General features: G+C 41.6%; 1 protein-coding gene across 1 annotated transcript in view; it reads right to left on the minus strand.

Annotated features, from left to right (window-relative positions):
- Window positions 1–745: 745 nt before the first annotated feature.
- Window positions 746–19207, minus strand: part of GNAO1 (G protein subunit alpha o1) — a gene marked incomplete at both ends in the record, with an annotated part of 185486 nt that continues 167024 nt past the window's right edge. Inside the window, 2 exons of the mRNA XM_081336199.1 lie at window positions 746–933; window positions 3797–3950. Of these exons, the coding sequence (XP_081192325.1) occupies window positions 746–933; window positions 3797–3950 (342 nt within the window). The remainder of the gene's footprint in view (window positions 934–3796; window positions 3951–19207) is intronic.

Below are 19207 nucleotides of genomic sequence, written 5' to 3' on the forward strand. Positions count from 1 at the left end.
CTTTGCTTTTAACCCTGCCAAAGCTGATGGGACCAACAAACGGGGAACTTTCGGTAACGTACCTTGAAGAAACATTTTTCCATGGATAACGGTATCTTTAAAAATCCTTTAGAATTAAGGGGGGGGGAGAGAAAGCCTTTCCTTAAAGCACCCTATGCGTAAATGCCTTAAAAAAATAATGTTGCTACTTTTTAAATTTTTATTTATTTTCTTTAAAAGAAAACGGATTCCTTTTTGAACTTGCAGAAGAATACATTCTCAAAGATGCAGCTAGAGGCTTTAGAAAAATTAACTGGTTTATCATTCTGTTATTCTTATTCATTATTATTTTTCTCTATATTTCCTGAAGGAAGGAAGGAAAAAAAAAAGGAGGCTGAATTATCTGCCATCACGTTACCTAACTAGGAAGGAACTAAGTTCCTGACAGGGATATTGGAATCCTTTGAGGCAAACTTAAAAATAAAACGTGCTTCTCCATATGCGTCTGTCTGTATCATCACGATGCCTTTTTAGTTACCAACTTGCATGGTTCATTTGTACTCTGTGTATTTCTGTGTATGTGTGTGTGTGTGTGTGTGTGTGTGAGACTCGCACTTTGTTTTGCCTTTTTTTCTCCAAATATTTTATTATATATTATTATTTTTTCCTCTCGTTGTGATTGTTTCCAAATATGCTGCTTGCTATACAGGATGGGAGGGAAGAAAGAAGGGAGGGACGGGGGTGGGGTGGGGGTGGGGTGGGGGTGTCAGTATAAGCCGCAGCCTCGTAGGTTGTTGGCAATGATGATGTCGGTTACGGCATCAAATACGACCTGGATGTTGCCTGTGTCTGTTGCACAGGTCATGTGACAATAAATCTCCTTGTTCGGCGAACGGTTTTTGCTTTCAAATTGTGCTTGGATATAGGCTGCAGCATCTTCGTACGTGTTGGGTCCTGCGGAGAGGGAAGAGTTCATGTCAGGGGGTCATTAGGAAGGGTGGTCCAACTTTGACGGCAAGGTTTGGTGTAGTGGGGGAGGCATCAGGCTAGAAGCCAGGCTGTTCTGAGTTCTAGTCCTGCCTTAGCCAGCTGGGTGACCTTGGGCCAGTCATTCTCTCTCAGCCATGAGGAAGGAGGTGCTGGCAAGATGGCTTCTGTGCCCAAATCTATTTGAACAAACCTTACCCAGGTTTGAGAGCCAGGTGTGGTGGTGAAGGCATTAGACTAGATACTGGGAGATTAGGAGTTCTAGTTTTGCCTTAGGCACAAAGCCAGCTGGGTGACCCTAGGCCAGTCACTCCATCTCAGAGTGTTGCAAAGCCTAATAACGTTCGCAGGTCATTTCAGAAATAATAATCAGGGTAGGAGTTTCTGCTAAATGCGGTCACCTTGTTCTAGGGCAGTTTGTGCAAAGAGGTTTATTTTTTTGCACAGATTCTCTGCAATACAAGGACCCCCATCCTCCTCCACCCCCACCCCCACCACCCACCACCCCCATGCATTCTCTGAATAGGCCTCTGGGGACGTGGACTCCATTCAAAACACGATGCAGAGCCAACTGTATTCGCTTCATTGAAGTGGAGCCATGGTGTCCTCTGAAATTCTTTCTGTCACTCACTCCGACAGCCCCCTCTGGGACCGTCAAAAGCCTGAAAGGGGACTTTTAGCACTGTCCAATCAACCCAAAGCGAAGCAACCGTGTGTTGTTCTCTAGAAGGTTTTGTTGCTTCACAAAGATTAACTACAGGCATCTTTGGTTTGAAGCATCACTTGAGCATTCCCGCTTGGAATCTTTGCAGAGTTCCCAACTGCAGCATGTTAACATAAGACCGGATACCCTTTTTCCTAGTATCCTGGATATTTCTGAATTGCACTAGTGATGGTTCTTAGTGATTATGACAGAGGAGGGAAGACGTTTTAAACAACCAGAAGCCAACTCTGGTGCCTTTATGTACAAAGAAGGTAGTGCCCCCCAAAAAACAACCTAAATCTTTAAAAGGTTACATCCATGCTTAAATTCATGTTTCGAATTTCACTTGAGAACATAAAGATCCTGCAAGATTTGGCTATCTCTGTGACCTGTGGCTATTTTAAATTATATTTTAAAATTCTGGAACCTTATCCAAGTAAGACAACGCCCATATTAGAACAAGTTAGTATTCCATGGAACCACTGCACCTCTGCCAACAGCTGGATAGAAAAGTGAAAACTCCCTAGAGCAGTGTTTCTCAACCTCAGCAAGTTTAAGATGCGTGAACTTCAACTCCCATAATTCCCTAGCCAGGCTGGCTGGAGAATGCTGGGAATTGAAGTCCACTTCTTAAAGGTTGCTGAGGCTGAGAAACACTGGTTTAAGGCTAAGATAGAATAGAATAGAGCTGGAAGGGACCTTGGAGGTCTTCTAGTCCAGCCCCCCGCTCAAGCAGGAGAACTTATACCATCTCAGACAAGTGACTGCCCAGTCTCTTCTTAAAAACCTCCAGTGATGGAGCGCCCATGATTTCTGAAGGTAAAGCTGTTCCACTGGTTAATTGTCCTCACTGTTAGACAAGGGGCCGTGTTACTCTTCATTCATCCTTCTGAATCAAATCTTTGAATTACTGAATGAAATCAAAGTAGATGCCTTCAGAATGATTTTTTTAAAAAAACTTGGCTGCATTTTAGAGACTGAAGGGAATTTAGCACTTATGCAAGCAGGCTATTTCTGACTGGAGCCCAAAGAATTGCAAATCTCAGCTGACTCAATTTTTTTTAAAAAAACCAAACACCTCAAACTGTACAGTTGAATTGGATTGATTCGACTTTGAATTTGCACATTTAAAAGGGGCGAAGGTTGTGTTCCACAATTTTGGAAGACAACAAGAAATGTCTTGGAAAGAGGGCTGAACTGACAGCAATAGCAATAGCACACACACATATATATATATATATATATATATATATATATATATATATATATATATATATATATATATATATATATATATATATATATATATATATATATATATATATATATATATATATATATATATATATATATATATATATATATATATATATATATATATATATATATATATATTCCATTTATATCCCGTCCTTCTCCAAAGACTCAGGGTGGCTTACAAGCTTAGCAGTAGCCTTCATTCTATGTATATGCCTGCTTATTAGGGCTTTCACACACACCCCAAGCGGCATTATTACAAAGTCAGCTTAATTGCCCCCAACAATCTGGGTCCTCATTTTACCTACCTCGGAAGGATGGAAGGCTGAGTCAACCTTGAGCCTGGTGGGACTCGAACCTGCACTAATTGCAGGCAGCTGGTGTTACTTAAGGAGGCATTAGCCCACTGCTCCACCAAGGCTCTTTCTATATACCACTTCATAGTGCTTTGCAGCCCTCTCTGGGCGGATTACAATGTTGGCATCTTGCCCCCAACAATCTGGGTCCTCATTTTACTGACTTTAGAAGGATGGAAGGCTGAGTCAACCTTGAGCTGGTCAGGATCGAACTCTTGGCAGTAGCCAAAGTTAGCCTGCAATGCTGCCTTCTAACCGTGCACCACCACCAAGCATCTTCATGCTAGAATGTTCTCTAATGTTTCAAGAGACTGTGAGGTCCAACATTTCTAGATGTCTGGTACAAGCCACAATGATGCCCTTCATTACCACCGTGTCTGAGATGTCAGTCCCCCCTCCCATGCGGAAGCTTGGGTTGTTGGCTAGGGAATTCTGGGAGTTGAAGTCCGCACCTCTGAAAGTTGTCCAGGTTGAAAAACACCAATCTAGAGAATTCCAGACAGAGCCCTCCTACCTGTGTATTCAGGGAAGCAGATGGTCAGAGGTGATTTTTTGATCTTCTCACCAAACAGGTCTTTCTTGTTGAGGAAGAGAATGATGGAGGTATCAATGAAGAATTTGTTGTTGCAGATGGAGTCGAAGAGCATTAAAGACTCGTGCATGCGGTTCTGCATCGGAAGGGAGGAAGGAGATGGCAGAAGAGGAGAAAAAGGGAGTTGGAGAGAGAGAGAGAGAGAGAGAGAGAGAGAGAGGAGAGAGAGAGAGAGAGAGAGAGAAAGAGAAACCAAGTTAAGCTTAAGAGAAAAGAACAATTGTCAAGGAATCAAAAGTTAAAGAATCCCGTTGGATGAATTATCATTTTAGGATGCAGAGGAAGTAAGAAAATTAGAGGTTAATTTCATTTGCCTGAAGGACCTGGGTTTTGTCCCCATCTTCATGTGGTTGTCTCTTTTTATTTTTTACGTTACCTTGAGCACGTGATACAAGTAAAAAAAAAAAAGTACGAGGTCACTGCTGCCATTTTTACTTTTGGGAAGCCCCGATGCTTTCTTCCTGGTTTTCTTTCTCTTTTAAGTCATCCAGAAAATTCACCTCACACAATAGCGTAGGTGAGAATCAGGAAAAGGCTACACCTGATGGAGGAACTGAAGAAAGTCAGAAGTCGCTGCTTTCTTTTCCTTTCCTTTCTATCTTCTCTTGCATGTACATGAAGATTCTCAGTCACCCAGGTCATGGTTGTCCCGAAGGTGCTTTTTTTCAGGAGGCAACTGGATCTTCTCTTTTGAAGACGTTTTTCGTTTTTCATCCAAGAAGCTTCCTCACCTCTGACTGGATGGTGGGGAACGGAAGGTTTTCTACTCTTGGCAGACAGATGGTCATTTGCATTCCTTTAGAGAGTCGTTGAAACCATTTTGGAGGTTTGCCTGTATCCTCAGGGTCACCTGAGAAGTTCAAACAGGGAAGGGACCCAGGGCAGAAAACATCCTGCAGCCAAGAAGGCTCCACACACATTTGCACTTCTCAGGTGACCCTGAAGACACAGGTAAACCTCCAAATGGCTTCAACAACTCTCTGAAGCAGGGGTGTCAAACTGCTGGCCCATGGGCCGGCTGCACCATGCGGAGGCTGCACCCACCCCAGCTCCGGCAACGCAAAAAAAGTCGCAATACGTCACGACACGTCACATGACGTGGCAAGTTTGACACCCGTGTTCTAAAGGAATGCAAATGACCAGCTGTCTGCAAGGAGTATAAATCCTTCCATTCCCCACCATCCAGTCAGAGCTGAAGAAGCTTCTTGGATGAGAAGCGAAAGGTCTTCAAAAGAAACACAAGAAGGTCCAGCTGCCTCCTGAAAAAGCTCCTTTGGGATCTTCTCTTGCACTTCTCTTTCTTTCTTTTTAACTTTACTAAGTTTTGTTTGTGTTTGTTCTTTAACTCACAATAATTTTTTTTTTAAAAAGGGAGCTATTTCATTGGTGTAATCATAGTTTTATGGATCTTCTACTTTTTACTTCCCGAAAACCCTTTTCTCCCTCTATTCTATTCTGAATCCTCTAAATTCTTTACATCTCTAAATTCTCTAAAGCACTAAAATCTTCAAAGCTCTACCTGGACTGTTCTCTTTCCCAGGAAACCTCTTAGCGTGAAGAATTTCCTTATTAAGAAGTGGTGTAGACATGTTCCGCTATATTTTTACTTATGATTTTCCTTTGTAGCTAAAGGTAAAGGAATCTCTGCAGTTTTTACTCCGTTGCCAACTCTACGGGGTGGTGGCATCTCCGTTTCAAGGCCACTGAGCCAGCGCTGTCCGAAGGCATTTCCACGGTCATGCGGCCAGCATAATGTCACGGAGCACTCTTACCTTCCCACCAAAATGGTACCTATTGATCTACTTGCATTTGCAAGTTTTCAAACGGCTAGCTTGGCAGGAGCGGGGACAAGTAATGGGAGCTCACTCCCTCGCGTGGCAGTTGGGTCTCGAACCTGGGCTGTCCGTTTTCCCGCCGACAAGGCCAACGTCTTAACCGCGAGCCACCGCACCGCCCTGTCTTTGTATAGGAAAGTTCAATAAACTATCTCGCACGCTAGAAAAGAGCTGGCACTTTATTAACATTTGGTAACTAATAAATACAGGACAGCCAATAAATTATTAAAATAAGAATCAAAAGAACTCCGGGATTGGACTGAGGCTCATTCACACACAGCACGCAAAATGATCATTGAATACCGTTGCGGCCGATCAAACCTGCCAACAGAAAAATCGGAATAAAAAGATTCTGCAGCTAAGTTGCCAAAATAAAGGAGAGGCTCAGCAAACTCCTGCCTCCTTCAAAACTCTTATCTCTGTAAAGCCTTTTAAGAAGCCAGCAGGAAAGAAAGAAAGAAAGAAAAAGAAGAGGTATGATAGGGGAAAAAAAAAGGAAATCAGCAAACATCAAGAAGACTGGATAATATATCACAGGGTTGCATAGGACTCTCCAGATTGGCTCCAGACCCATTATTATTTTTTATTGAGGCAGAATGGGAAAATCATTAAATACCTATAGAGTTAAAAATGCCTTTGTGTTAAGCTCAACTCCCTGGAAAGTCATGGACACATCCATGCAATTTCCTTGGCAGCCATATATTTTATTTATTTATCTAACAATGCTCATAACCCACTCCATTTCCAGGGAACTCTGGGCAGTAGAGGATAACAATATACCATAATACACACGCCTTGCCATTGATTTCTACCTGCATCTTTTTCGCTTCCTAATCTAACTTCCAGCTCTGAGATTCTCTTAGGGCAGGGGTCAGCAACCTGAAACAGTGAAAGAGCCACTCGGAACCGGTTCCCTCACAAAAGGAAAAACTGGGAGCCGCAAAAAATGTGTGCGCATGCGCGTACATGCGCGCATGCGCAGAACAGGGTTTGATTGAAGAGTGGAGCCAAGGCAAGATATGCACCTACCCTGCATATTTGAATTGATTGGTTGAACTTTTTTAGTCCCACTTTTTTTTTTGGACTGCACATGGCAGAGGACTGGGAGCCGCAGGAGACGGCTGAAAGAGCCGCGGGTTGCAGACCTGTGTCTTAGGGTCTCCCATCAAAGGCCCAACTGGCCCAATCCTATTTAGCTTCCAAACTCAGAAAAGGTTGGTCAGATGCTTCCCCCTGTTGAGGCACCAAGTGATAAGCCCAATAAAACAATTTTCAGTGTATATCTTGAAATCCCTGATCGAACAACTTGGGACAGCCAGTGCTGGAATCCCAACAACTTATTCAACATTGGCAAAATGCTGCCAAACATCAGGAATGAGATTTTCTGCCATGTTGAGGTGGAAAACAGAGTAAAAGTGTAACATAGGGGTTCTGCCAGATCAAATGTTTTTTTTTAAAAAAAATAAAATTACAAAAGCAGCCTTGGGCCGATGCACCTTGATGCATGCAGAAAAGGGTGGAAAGTTGTGGCAGGCAGCATGATGCTCCTTGTGTTATGTGCCCCCTCCTGCCATGCCTCCACTATAGCATAATCCCAAAGTAGGTTTAAGGCAGTCAAACAGCTCCCCTGATCTTGATACAAACTAGGAAATGTAAGGGATTACGGCATGCCAGAAATGGGCCGCATAAACAAGTGAAGCCCCATCCAAGGGATGGAGGCAGCTCGTGAAACTACGCTCCCCCCCCAGGTCCATGGAAAAACCTCTCTCCACGGAACTGGTGCTCAAAAGGTTGGGGGCCGCTGGATTACAGGGACATTAAAAGAAAAAGAAAAAATACACAAAGCACAACTTGCTGGCTACACACACCACACAAACCTATAAATTAGAGTTTATGGATCACAAGGGTGGAATCTAGGCTAAAAGGAAGGAAACTACATTATGGCTTACTGTGATGGGTTAAGGCAGCCTTTATATATAGTATCAATTATATCTTAGTGCCGAAGAAAAATTGAAAACAGATCCCTAAAGGTACGAAGAGGCCAAAAGTAATTTGTTTTACACCTCCCCCCCCCCCCGCCTTACAAGGGGCTACAACATGTTATACAGACACAGAGAGTAAAATCTCTTTTGGAATGTTCAAAACTTTTTAGCAAAACATCTCATTTTTGACAATCATTATTAAATAGGATTGCACAATACATTATCCGCTGTGAGCGTTGCATTACTTAGTAAGCTTTTAACCGTTAACACAAAATATCTTGCAGACAGCACTTCTCTGCAGTGCCTAGATAATAAAAAAAAAATCCAGCAATTTACTGCTTTGGGGTTCATTTTGGTGTCATGGGTATTTGTTACAAGCCACAGTGTTACCAAAAATGACACGCGCACGATGACATCATCCTAGCAGTGACGTCAGTATGCAATTCACGTCAGTTGAGTCACGAGGTGAGTTGTTTGTGCTGATGATATTACGGCGCAAACATCACTGCCCCCTTTTCAAGGGGGCACAAGGAACAATTCTAATGGCCCTCAAATACCACCAACATTAAGACATTTGGGGGCTCTGAAGGCAATGTAAGATGGTTACATTTATCAGTTACGGCAACACTGCAGCTATGAAAACCTCACAACCTCACCTAAAACCACATTATGAAGCTCACACCTCACTTAACCATCAGAATTCAAAGTTGTTGGACTGCAGAAGTCAAGCAATGGTACATACGTGTAAGGGTATAAATGGTGCATTTCCACAATAGCTGTTTCACATTCTTTAGGGCAAACACGTTTGTACACATTCGCAGAGTTGAGTCCAGAACAAGCATTTCCCTTCCCTTATATTTTGGCACAGATTTCAGTACAGGCTGTCCTTGACTTATGCCCATAACTGAGCCCCACATTTCTTTGGCTAAGTGAGAAATTTGTGAAGTGTTAAGATCAGGGGACTGGAGGCTAAAACATTCAAAGAACGGTTGCTGGAATTTGATATGTCTAGTTTAATGAAGAGAAGGGTGAGGGGTGACATGACAGCAGTGTCCCAATATCTCAGGGGCTGCCCCAAAGAAGAGGGAGTCAAGCTATTCTCCAAAGCGCCTGAAGGCAGGACAAGGAACGGATGGAAACTAACCAAGGAGAGAAGCAACCTAGAACTAAGGAGAAACTTCCTGACAGTTAGAACAATTAACCAGTGGAACAACCTGCCTCCAGAAGCGGTGAATGCTCCAACACTGGAAGTTTTTAAGAAGAGACTGAACAGCCATTTGTCTGAAATGGTACAGGGTTTCCTGCCTGAGCAGGGGGTTGGACTAGATCAGGGGTCTTCAAACTTGGCCCTTTTATGACTTGTGGACTTCAACTCCCAGAATTCCTCAGTCAGGCACACTGGCTGAGGAATTCTGGGAGCTGAAGTCCACAAGTCATAAAAGGGCCAAGTTTGAGGACCCCTGGACTAGATGACCTCCAAAGTACCTTCCAACTTTACTACTACTACTACTACTACTACTACTACTACTACTACTACTACGATGATGTGAAATTTGCCCCATTTTACGCTCTTTCTGGCCAAAGTTGTTAAGTGAATCACTGCAGTTGTTAAGTCAGTAACATGGTTGTTAAATGAATCTGGCTTCCCCATTGACTTTGCTTGTCAGAAGGTTGCAAAAGGGGATCACGTGACCCCAGGATACTGCAACCGTCATAAATGTGAGTCAGTTGCTAAGCGTCCGAATTTTGATCATGTGACCCTGGGCATGCTGCAAAGTTCATAAGTGTGAAAAACGGTCATAAGTCACTTTTTACAGTGCCATGGTAACTTCAAACAGTCACTAAATCAACTGTTGTAAGTCAAGGACTACCTGTAATAACAAATGTTGACAATGGGACCCTAACCTAAGCCACTAGATCAGGGGTCCCCAAACGTGGCCACTTTAAGACTTGTGGACTTCAACTCCCAGAATTCCCCAGCCAGCATGCGCTGGCTGGGGAATTCTGGGAGTTGAAGTCCACAAGTCTTAAAGTGGCCACGTTTGGGGACCCCCTGCACTCGATGTAAAAGTTGAGCGCAACTAGATTTTAGTGGCCCACGTCTCCTTGACTTCTGCATCACATCTTCCCACCCTACCTTGTATGTATTTGTTGTAGACTTATTTTCATCAGCATGCACTGTTTCTGACTGTGCCAGTTTTCAGCAAATAAGTGTGTTAGGAATTGGGGAAACTACAGTTCAGATTGGAAGAAGGAGGGTGGAGTTGTTGAGGGACAATATCTGAATTCTGCTTGAGTCCAGAAAAAGTTAGATTCTGAAAAGAAAACAAACCTGCAAGTTTCTGACTCTTCACACTATGGGCAGAGTCTGAAAAAAAAATCTAGAAAGAGTGACTTTGGTAACCATGGCTATGTTAAGATTTCTCACAAATGATGAGGATATTTCTGCATCGTGCCCTTTTCCATAGTTGGCAAACAGAGAATCAATTAGGTGGGCCAGCAACATAGATAATCAGATATGATATACAACATGAAACAATAGCAAGAATGTAGAGGCGCCACTGGAAGCTCGGCTTGGACAAAATTTACTTATGCGGTGGCTAAAAGTCAAAACCAACTTAACAGCGCACAACTAATCAAGCCATCAGTCAACAACTTCTTCAGGTTGTGTGATTTTTTTTTTACATCGCAACATTTACCTTTGTTATGGATGCATTAAAAAGGTAAAGGTAAAGGTTCCCCCGCACATGCATGCTAGTCGTTTCCGACTCTAGGGGCTGGTGCTCATCTCCGTTTCAAAGCCGAAGAGCCAGTGCTTGTCCGAGGTCGTCTCCGTGGTCATGTGGCCAGCATGAGTAGACACCAAAGGTGCACGGAACGCTGTTACCTTCCCACCGTAGTGGTCCTTATTTTTCTAGCCTTTTAATATGCTTTTGAACTGCTAGGTTGGCAGAAGCTGGGACGAGTAACAGGCGCTCACTCTGTTACGCGGCACTCGGGATTCGACCTGCCAAACTGCCGACCTTCTGATCGACAAGTTCAGCGTCCTAACCCACTGAGCCACTGAGTCCCTTATGGATGCATTACTGGAACACAGAGCTACAGTGTCCTTAATGCATGCAATGTACACACTTTTCAGATTAATAGTATAGCTTAATTCACATTTGCAGAAGACAATCGTGTTGAAGCAACCAACTATTTCTTTGTGGCTCCTTGGAGAAGCCTTTTGTCACTCAGTACCTGATTTCCTGGCAAATAGAGTGGGACTACCTTGCTCACTTGCAAAAGATGAAGGGAAAAAAAATAACACAGTGCGTGTCATGTTTGTTGTGGTTACACATCCCTGCAGAGGGCAATTATACAGTGATGAACTAAGAATATTGCTACGTTTAGCAGGAGCACGTCTCTATTTGCAGGTTAATTACCCTCCACCTTTTTATGGCAAAAGAGATAATGTCCTGTTGAATTGCTTTGAGATTAAGACAGTAATGTAGCTTTCTCCAGCATCATAGGGTATTCCCCCTGTTTTATAGAACATGCCACGCTGCGGGAGTCTATATTAAGATTTTAGGAGCCAAAGATGAGGAAATGCTGCAACATTTTATATGCAAGGCAATCGTCTTGAGTTTGGGATTTCCACCAAAGCATCTGCATTGATTTAGGACTCCCTGCCAATGTGCCTGGGCAAGACAAGTAGAATCTAGTAGAATTTTACTACTTTTTAGTTCCTCAAAGTGATTAATTTAAAACTGAGCATGTGCAAATATTTAAGGAAGGAAAGCGCCTGTGTTGTACCAATCTAGTGCATTTTCTCGGCAACGGTTAGACGTCCCTGCAAGAATGATTGAACTTCCCAAATTCCCTCCAAAAATGCCAAGATTGCAACTTCCCAAATTCCCAATCAGAATGGTCAACCATCCCATCATTTCATACATTTGGAAGGCATCAAATCAGTGTTTCTCATTTTGCCAACCTGTGGATTTCAAATCCCAGAATTCCCCAGCCAGTCACAAAAACCCACACTTAGAATGCCGCATCCAGTACTGGTGAGCGCAAGGCAAAAAAGATGTTGAGACTTTGGAAAGAGTGTAGAGAAGAGCAACAAAGATGATTAGGGGTCTGGAGGCTAAAACATATGAAGAACGGTTGCTGGGATTGGGTAGGTCTCGTGAAAAGGACTAGGGAAGACACGATAGTAGGGTTCCAATATTTGAGGGGCTCCTACAAAGGCATGGGGATGTTTCAAATCCAGTTTTCAAATCCATCTATTTTTCAAAAGACAATATGAGAGACAATGGTTGGAAACTAACGAAGGAGAGAAGCAACCTAGAACTAAGGAGAAATTTCCTAATGGTGAGAGTAATTAACCAACGGAATAGCTTGCCTTCAGAAGTTGTGGGTGCTCCATCACTGAAGGCTTTTGAAAAGAGACTGGACAACCATCTTTCTGAAATGATATAGGGGTCTGCTCCAGGGAGTTGGACTAGAAGACCTCCAAGATCCCTTCCAGCTCTATTCTATTCTAATACTTCTGAGGTCCCTTCCAACTTTATTATTCTATGTTCCAAGGCTGAATTTCCCAGAATTCCCTCTGCTGGCTGGGAAATTATGGGAGTTGAAGTTCACCCATTTTAAAGTTGCCAAGGTTGAGAAATAAAAACAATTAAAAAAACCCTAAAATTATTGGAAAGATGCTCTAGGGCAGACCATAAGACCACCTATCCTTCACAGCAGGATAGGTGTAATCTTAACCACGTTAAGATGTTTGGACTTCATGCTGGCTGAGGAATTCTGAGAATTGAAATCCACACACATTAAAGTGGCTGAGGTTGAGAATAGCAATAGCCAGGGCTTTTTCTTGTCATAGAACGCTCAGAACGGAGTTCCGGCACCTTTTTTGGATGGAACCTTGTAGGGTAGGCAAGGTAGGTTGTATGACATGTATGAGTTCCGACACCTTTTCTTTTTTTTACAAAAAAAGCAATGGCAATAGCGCTTAGACTTATATACCGGTTCACAATGCTTTAAAGCCCTCTCTAAGCGATTTACAGAGTCAGCATGTTGCCCCCAGGTCATTTTACTGACCTCGAAAAGATGGAAGATTGTGTCAGCCTTGAGCTGGTCAGGAATGAACTTCTGGGTGTGGGCAGAGTTTGCCTGCAATACTGTGTCCTAACCACTCTGCCACCAGATATAGAATAGGTGATGATGGATGGATGGATGGATGGATGGATGGATGGATGAATGGATGGATGGATGGATAGATAGATAGATAGATAGATGAAAGAGAGAGAGAGAGAGAAATAGAGACAGAGACAGACAGAGACAGAGATACAGAGAGATAGAGATGAGGGGGGATAGAGCAATACCAATAGCACTTAGACTTATATACCGCTTCATAGTGCTTTACATGCCTCTATGAGAAGTTTATGGAGTCAGCCTTTTGCCCCCAACAATCTGGGTCCTTATTTTACCAATCTTGGAAGGATGGAAGGCTGAGTCAACCTTGAGCCTGTGAGAATAGAACTGCTGGCAGTCGGCAGAATTAGCCTGCAGTACTGCATTCTAACCACTGCGCCACTACGGCTCTTTGAGAAACACTGCCCTAGAGATACAGTTGAATTCCAAATCTTTTAATTTAGGCCTTCATTCAGGGAAGTATCAGATGTGAATTTGCATCAAAGCACAAGCAAACAAACAAATTTCTTTACAGCTCTGAAAATATTCGATAGGAACATTTATCAAAATATTAGCTGGCTATGTGACTAGTTAGGCAATGTTTCCTATTCAGCTTCCATCTTTGCAAATATGACAGTCGATTTACACTAATGCTTAGTCCATTGTATATTTTGGATTAGGTTAGGCAATAAAGGGAAAAAAAGCAAACACGGAATCCATAAATTCAGCCCTACTCTTCAACAGTTAAGCCTCTGATACCCAAATGCATGTTCCAATAACACGTAGATTCCATTGTTCACGTTCAATTGCAGTAATTGTAAGTTCCCAGCCAAGTTTTTGTTTCTATTTATTTAAGTATTTAAAGAACTTATATTGCCGCCCATCTCCCATAGTGGCTCATAAAAAAAAGAATTAAAAACAAAACACCCCTTCACACCCGGTGCCACAACAACCGGCTATCAAGTTCCCTGCTCAACCCCATCAGAACCCCAGTTTTAATTGAATAAAAGTAGAAGTTGATCATCTAATTCTGAATTTCAGACTTAGTTTCAGATTTAGATTTCCAACAATAATACAGCCTTTAAATTCAACTCCGTTCCAGCTGAAGCCTGTTTTTGCCATTTCTGAATGTGTTTCCTTCTACATTCCTCTACTTCAGTCCCCGTCTTTTCTTATTTACCTTTTTTAGAATAGAATAGAATAGAATATAGAATATAGAATATAGAATATAGAATAGAATAGAATATAGAATATAGAATATAGAATAGAATAGAATAGAATATAGAATAGAATAGAATAGAATAGAATATAGAATATAGAATAGAATAGAATATAGAATAGAATAGAATATAGAATAGAATAGAATATAGAATAGAATATAGAATAGAATAGAATAGAATAGAATAGAATAGAATAGAATATAGAATATAGAATAGAATAGAATAGAATAGAATATAGAATATAGAATAGAATAGAATATAGAATAGAATAGAATATAGAATAGAATATAGAATAGAATATAGAATACAATAGAATATAGAGTAGAATAGAGTAGAATAGAGTAGAGTAGAATAGAATAGAATAGAGAATAGAGAATAGAGAATAGAGAATAGAGAATAGAGAATAGAATAGAATAGAATAGAATAGAATAGAATAGAATAGAATAGAAAATAGAGAATAGAGAATAGAGAATAGAGAATAGAGAATAGAATAGAATAGAATAGAATAGAATAGAATAGGAGCTGGAAGGGACCTTGGAGGTCTTCTAGTCCAGTCCTCTGCTCAAGCGGAGAACCTATAGCATCTCAGACAGGTAAATGTCTAGTCTCTTCTTAAAAATCTCCAGTGATGGAGCGCCCACGATTTCTAGGGGTTCAGCTGTTCCACTGGTTGAACACCCTTCCTTCTTTTTACTCTTTCTTCCTTGCCACTATTTCCAACCTGCATTTTGCTCCCAAGAGCTTCCCAAAGAACTGATGTCTTGAAAATCCATACGGTGGATCTGAGCGCAAGTAGTCTTCCACTTATAACCATTCATTGTGACTGTTTGAAGTTACAACAACACTGAAAAAGTGACTTACCATCGTTTGTCACAGTTACAACCTTTGCAGCATCCCCGCGGTCGTGGGACCAAAATCCGGACGCTTGGCAACAACTTCATATTTATGACCATCGCGGTGTCCCAAAGTCATGTGATCGCCTTTGGTGACCTTTCGACAAGCGAATGGGGAATGGGGAAGCCAGATTGACTTACCAGCCCTGTCACCAAGTTAACAACTGCAGTGATTCGCTTAACAACTGCGGCAAGAAAGGTTGTGAAATGGGGCAAAAAGAGCTTAACTATTTTGCTTAGCAAGATAGCAGTTCTGAGCTCAATTGTGGTTATAAGTCGTGGGTTACCTGTAACATTTTAACCGCGCTTAGTCGAGGACTCAATTATTAGTAGCTCTTTTTTTAAAAAAAAATGTTAACACTTCTAGAAAAGTCTTGCAGAACATCCACAAGAGGTCAAGCTCATATCTCAAATCTTATCGCTTCACGATTTCTGCTATCATCCGTTCCCCTAAATTCCGTTAGCTGAAACAACTTTATATTATCTTGTTTCTCCAAGGCAATCTGATGCCTTCGACGTATCTCTTGAACCTCTCTCCTATAGGCCCAATTAGCAGAACTAATGGTCAGGTTGGTGTATTATAAGACAATGGAGCCCGGTACAATAAGAAGATCTTTGTTTTTCTACCTCATATTTCTTGATTCAGTTTATCCACCCGCCTTCCAGAGATGCGTACAAAACTAGCATTCTTCTATGGTTTCAAGAGAGTCCTACTGAGTGGCCAAAAAGCCATAACCACCTAACAGACTAACAGAATAACATTGTTGGGAGGGACTTTGGAGGTCTTCTATTCCAACCCCCTGCTCAGGCAGGAAAGCCTATACGGGTTCAGACAAACGGTTATCCAATCTCTTCTTTAAAAATCTCCAGTGGTGGAGCACCCACAACCTCTGGAGAATCGAATCCAAGACTTTTCCCAGTAGGTTTTGCAAACATTTCCTCCTGGCCTTTGAATGTGTCTCTTGCTACTTTTCCCATTCCAAAATCAACTTCCTTGGACTTTCTACTTGCCTTTGTTCAAAATCAACTTCCTTGGACTTTCTACTTGCCTTTGTTCAAACTGAGGAGTCTTCTGCATACTTCTTAGCTTCGTTATCTGCTTGCTTGGTATTTCCTTCATCTACTTACTCCCATATTTCCTGTAGTCATTTGCCCTCTGCCCTATTCACACGGCACTTTTGACACTCTTGTCATCTCAAACCAGATTCCAATCTCCACTGTCTCTTCTTCACTCTGACAATCATGATACCTGATAAATCTACTTATGAGCCAGGAACACTGCCTTAGACCATAATGAGGAATTCTGTTGGACACGGTGGTGGACCATGTTATGTATTTAGTGATTTGTACTATGCCTTTATTATTTTTTGCAAAGAACTCAAAGTGGCAAACGTATCCAACACAACTCCCTCCTATTTTGCCCAGCGCAACAACCTTGTGAGATGCGTTGGGCTGAGAAAAACTGGTCCAAGGTAATCCAGTGAGCTTTCGTGGCTAAGGCGGGACTAGAATCGCCATCTCCTACTGATTGGCCCAAAGTCACCCAATTGGCTTTCAGGGCTAAGGAGAAACTAGAACTCACAGTCTCCTACTTTCTTGCCTGGTGCCTTAACGAATAGACCAAACTGGCTCTCCTTACTTCTTTCTCTCTACTCTACTTCCTGTTTGATTGGCATTGATTTTTTTTTACTTTTTCTAAAGGAAGAACATACACAAAACTGGCTTCAGATTTGAAGAGCTATTGGGATGGGATCTTTGGTGTGCCCATCAAAATACAGGGTTCCCTAATGTCATTCTTCCTCCTATTTCTTCCCACGAAAAATGAAATCTTTGCTTAAGAGACCGTGTTGTTTGTGAAGCCCTCCTTCAAGGCTGGCTGCACAGAGTTGTGTGCTGTAAGATGGGTGGCTATAAGTTGTGGCAGCTCCATCACTGGAGATTTTCCAGAAAAGAAACTGGACAGACATTTGTTTGGGATGGAATAAGGTCTCCTGCCTTGAGCAGGGGGTTGGACTAGAAGACCTCTAAGGTCCCTTCCACCTCTGTTGTTCCTTTTTTTATTTTAAAAGGGTTTTATTGGTTTTTTATAAGGATGGGGAGGAAAAAGTGGGGGGGGGAGTGGAGATTGGGCTTAGAATACAGGGAAGGTTAGGATTTCCCCTGATAACATTCAATGTTTGGCAAACAGCATATTGTCTGGGTACATAAATGAGAATATTAGAGTTAATGATTGGTAGCAATAATAAATATAGTAAATTATAATAAAAAATATTAAGTTTTCAATCCATAATATTTTTCTTACTAGAATACATTCAAAAATACATATCACCTTCCTTTCTCTCTAATTCAGTTATCTAGCCATTGATAAAATTTAGCCCAAGTTCTATAGTAAACTGAATCTTCTTTCTCATTAATCTCTAACGTTAATCTATCCATTTCTGCACATTCTAGTGTTTTTCTTTATTAATACTTCTTCAGTCAGTAAATTTTCATTTTTCCAGTATTGGACATAAATAATTCTCGCTGCTGTTAATACATGTAATATTAAATAACCGCTCTCCTTGTCATAGTTAGGACCTATCATTCCTAGCAAGAACAATTCTGGTTTAAATTCTATTATTCCTGTTTATATCAGGAATGTTGGAAACATTGCTGATAGTAACCCACATTTCCAGTTCAACATTTTCACAAAAAGCCACATTATTTTGGATATTTTGCCAAAGATATTTTGCCAAAGGCGAGCCCCACAATTACCTACTTCCACAAATAAATGGAAAAATAAGATTCTGGCCCACAGTGAGAATGAGAGTGAAAAACCCAACCTTCTCAAGATGAGGAAAACTTTTACAAAAAAGGAATGTCGGCGAAGCGGTAGATTCTGAGCAGGCAGAAGTGAACCAGGTTAGACAGCTTATTAGGAACGATTAAGATAAAAAAAAATTCTCTCTATTTTGCCTGACACAAAAAGCAGTAAGGGAAGACAGATGTAGGCAAAAAAATTAAAGGAGTACTGTAATCAGCCCCTGTGAAAGTAACTTTTTGCCTGTGGGATGAAATCTATAAATACTAATTAATCTATAGTCCTCGATTTACGATGACAGTTGGGACCAGAATTTCCATTGCTAAGCAAGGTGGAGGTTAAGAGAGCCATGCCTTATCTTTGCGTCCTTTTTCACCCTGGTGGTTAAGCAAATCACTGTGTTGTTAAATGACAGTTGACGCTGCAACACTCATCAATAAATGATGGTTGGCAAAGTATCCAAATTTTGATCATGTGATCCTGGGAATGCTGCAACTGTTGTAAGTGTGAGGACCGGTCGTAAATCACTTTTTTTTCAGGGCCGTTGGAACAATCGCTGAACAAATGGTTGTTGAGTTAAGGACCAGCTGTAGTCCTTCTCTGCCCAAAATGGGGAAAAGGCTTTAAACAGATACTAATACAGGAAAAGAGCTTGTTTATCAACTCATCCTTTATGCTCTCGTTCTCTTTCAGATCCTGTTCATAGTGGCTAATAGTTTTAAATGTACAGGAGATCTGATTTACAGTTTTTGTCAAGTTGAGGAACTCCCAGTGTGTGCAATTCAGCTCCCAGGATCCTGTCAGAGGTACCCGTAGGATGTGTCTTAAAATGCTGTTACAAGCTCCGCCCCTTTTGTGTGCAGGTATGACCTCAGAAAAATCTCCGCCTCTTTTGTGTGCAGGTATGACCTCAGGAAAAACTCTGCCCCTTTTGTGTGCAGGTATGACATCATACAGACCTAGGAAAGGAGCTTGCATTGCAATGGTGTTTTTGTAATTTTGATGAAAACAATGAATCCTGCAGACACCTCCGATCCTGGGAGTTAAAACTGGGCAGGTTTCTCTTTTATCAGATTTAAGAATTGGCCACTGATTGCCTCCTCCTTGAATGTGTGGATTGTGTATGTTTGCTTGCATGGCAAAATCAATACACGGAATTCTTGCTCTTGAAATTCATCATTCAGGTGCTTAAATGCATTTCAGAAATGGAAAAGCAGTAAAGTTTGAAGACATGAAAGTCCAGGTTGGGTGGAGGGGGAGAGATTCGAGGAGGGGGGGGAGGAGTGAGAAACAATGGATTTTTTTTTTTACAAAATCAGCCAAAACACTAATAACAATACCTATTTTTATCGTCTTTTTTGTGAAAAAAGAAACCAGAGAATTTAAAGGCAGAGGAGGAGATGTGGAAAAATGGAAATCAGAGTT

Source organism: Vipera berus, assembly GCF_964194415.1.
Source record: "Vipera berus genome assembly, chromosome: 10".
NCBI classification, from domain to species: domain Eukaryota; kingdom Metazoa; phylum Chordata; class Lepidosauria; order Squamata; family Viperidae; genus Vipera; species Vipera berus.